The sequence below is a fragment of the Dipodomys ordii genome, unplaced genomic scaffold (genome assembly GCF_000151885.1).
Source record: "Dipodomys ordii isolate 6190 unplaced genomic scaffold, Dord_2.0 Scaffold3215, whole genome shotgun sequence".
NCBI lineage: Eukaryota > Metazoa > Chordata > Mammalia > Rodentia > Heteromyidae > Dipodomys > Dipodomys ordii.
Window position 1 is genome coordinate 6,522 of NW_012270430.1, and position 1,953 is coordinate 8,474.

Here is a 1,953-nt window from a genome sequence, read left to right on the forward strand (position 1 = left end):
AAACACGGCGGAGGCTGGGCGGCGGCCGGCCAAGCTGCCCGGCCCCAGCTGCTGTGAGGAGGGGGCGGGGGGCCTCTCTGGGTGTCCCAGCTGAATGCATGAAGCCCCCACCCCGGCCCCCTTGGCCAGCACCCGGCTGGCAGACGGGGAGGGGGGGCTCCTCACCTGGCTGGGGAGGCGACCAGCCGCAGCTCCTCCCAGGGTTGCCCGGCAACCAGGTGCCAGCGTCCCCCGAGCCCACGCCGCACACCTGTGCCCAGCCCTGTTGGGTCTCCCTCAGAGCCGGGCGTCCCTGGAGCCTGCGCCTAATTCTCCGAAACTGCCAGCGCCGCGCCTCGGCCACAATGAACATCGTCCTCTCCAGGTGAGCGCCGCGCTGGGGGCTGGGGGCTGGGGGCCTGGGGTGGGGGGCGCAGGGGTGAAAGGTCGAGGGAGGCGGGGCTCCGGACCGCGGTGCCTCCCCTCTGGGGCTGGTATGTGGCAGGCAAAGCACGGGCGCCATTCCCCGACTTCCTCCCTCACCCCTCAAAAGCCGCTCTGCCTTGCCCCCCACTTCTGTGGAGCCCCCAACCCTCTCTACCCACCCCTCCCTCCAGGCTCCAGCCTCCACCACGCTGCAGCTAGGTTGCAGGCCCACATCCGATCCCATCCTTTAAAAACAGGCTGCTGGTGGGCACCGTGGCTCACGCCTGTAATCCTACCTGGGGGGGAGGGGAGCTGTGGCTGTGGCCTGCCCGGGTCCCCGCCCATTGGGGCCGCGTCACCTCCCGAGCTGCCCAGTGTCACTGGCCAGCCCCGGAGGCCCCGGGCTCCGCGGGGACAGCGGGTGTCGCTGGCCAGCCTGTCTCAGGCCCGGGGTCCGCAGGGACAGCCAGGTGAGGATCATGGAGAGCACAGTGGCCAATGCCGAGAAGCACTTCGGCCAGTTCTGCTCGCTGCTGGCCTCCTACACGCGCAAGACGGCCCGGCTGCGGGACACGGCTGACCAGCTGGTCAAGCAGCTCATTGACTTCGCCAACACCGAGAGCCCCGCGCTGCGGGCCACCGTGAGGGGCCTGGCGGAGGACCTGGCCAAGCTGCAGGACTACCGGCAGGCCGAGGTGCGTGGGGCCGGCAGCCTTTCCACGGGGGGGGGGGGGGCGGGGGCCTTTCCCGGGGGGGGGGGGGACGAGGTCTCCCAAGGCCGCCCCGAGGGACCAGCCAGCGGTGCTTGCTGCTCAGCTCTGCCTGGTGCTCCTCGGGGTGTGAAGTCTGGGGCCCCAGGGACCCTCCAGAGAGGCTGCGGCTCGGCCTTGGCCAGCTGCACTGGGGGTGCCTTGCAGGTGGAGCGGCTGGAGGCCAAGGTGGTCAGCCCGCTGCAGCAATATGGAGCCCGGATAAAGCAGACCCGGGTGAGCGGGGCGCTGTGGACAGGTGGTGGCGGCCCCCCCCAGCAGGGTCCCCGGCACATAACTGCCTCTTCTCCACAGGCAGAGATAAAGAAATGTAAACGTGTCCAAAACAATGAGATCAAACAGCTGCAGAAGCTGGAGAAACTGAGGCAGAGGTCACCCTCGGATCGGCAAATGATTGTATCCTTCCTGCCCCCCCCGTGCATGCTCCCTATGTTTTCAACACCCCATGTCCCCTGGGGGGGGAGGCTGCCAAGGGGCTGCCCAGCAGGCCACAGGGGTTCCCCTGGCTCCTTAACGGCCTCCCCAGTGCCAGGTGAGTGGCCGGGGTTCATCGGGGGCAGGCGGCATGGCAGGCGGGTAAGGAGACCGTGGGCAGAGCCCTAGCTGCACCTCTGGGGGGGGGGGCACAGGGGTTAGGAGAGCTGTGCGTCCAGCAAGCCACACGTGGGCTTTGGTTCTTCATCAGCGACACCCTGAGCCCGAGTTGGGGGGGAGGAGGGCCTCCGCGGTGCTGGGAAGCAGGCTCCTGACAGGAGAGCAAGGCTGGGGGGGGGCGGGG

The 1,953-nt window shown here is 69.2% G+C and overlaps 1 protein-coding gene across 1 annotated transcript; it reads left to right on the forward strand.

The window, feature by feature from the left end:
* Positions 1-343: 343 nt before the first annotated feature.
* Fam92b (family with sequence similarity 92, member B) lies at positions 344-1,707 on the forward strand (the record flags this gene model as incomplete). Its single annotated transcript, XM_013037025.1, has 5 exons — positions 344-364; positions 866-1,100; positions 1,323-1,391; positions 1,470-1,571; positions 1,702-1,707. Coding segments are annotated over exons 1-5 (432 nt in total), but the record flags the coding sequence as incomplete, so codon positions are not given.
* Between the last annotated feature and the right edge of the window lie 246 nt (positions 1,708-1,953).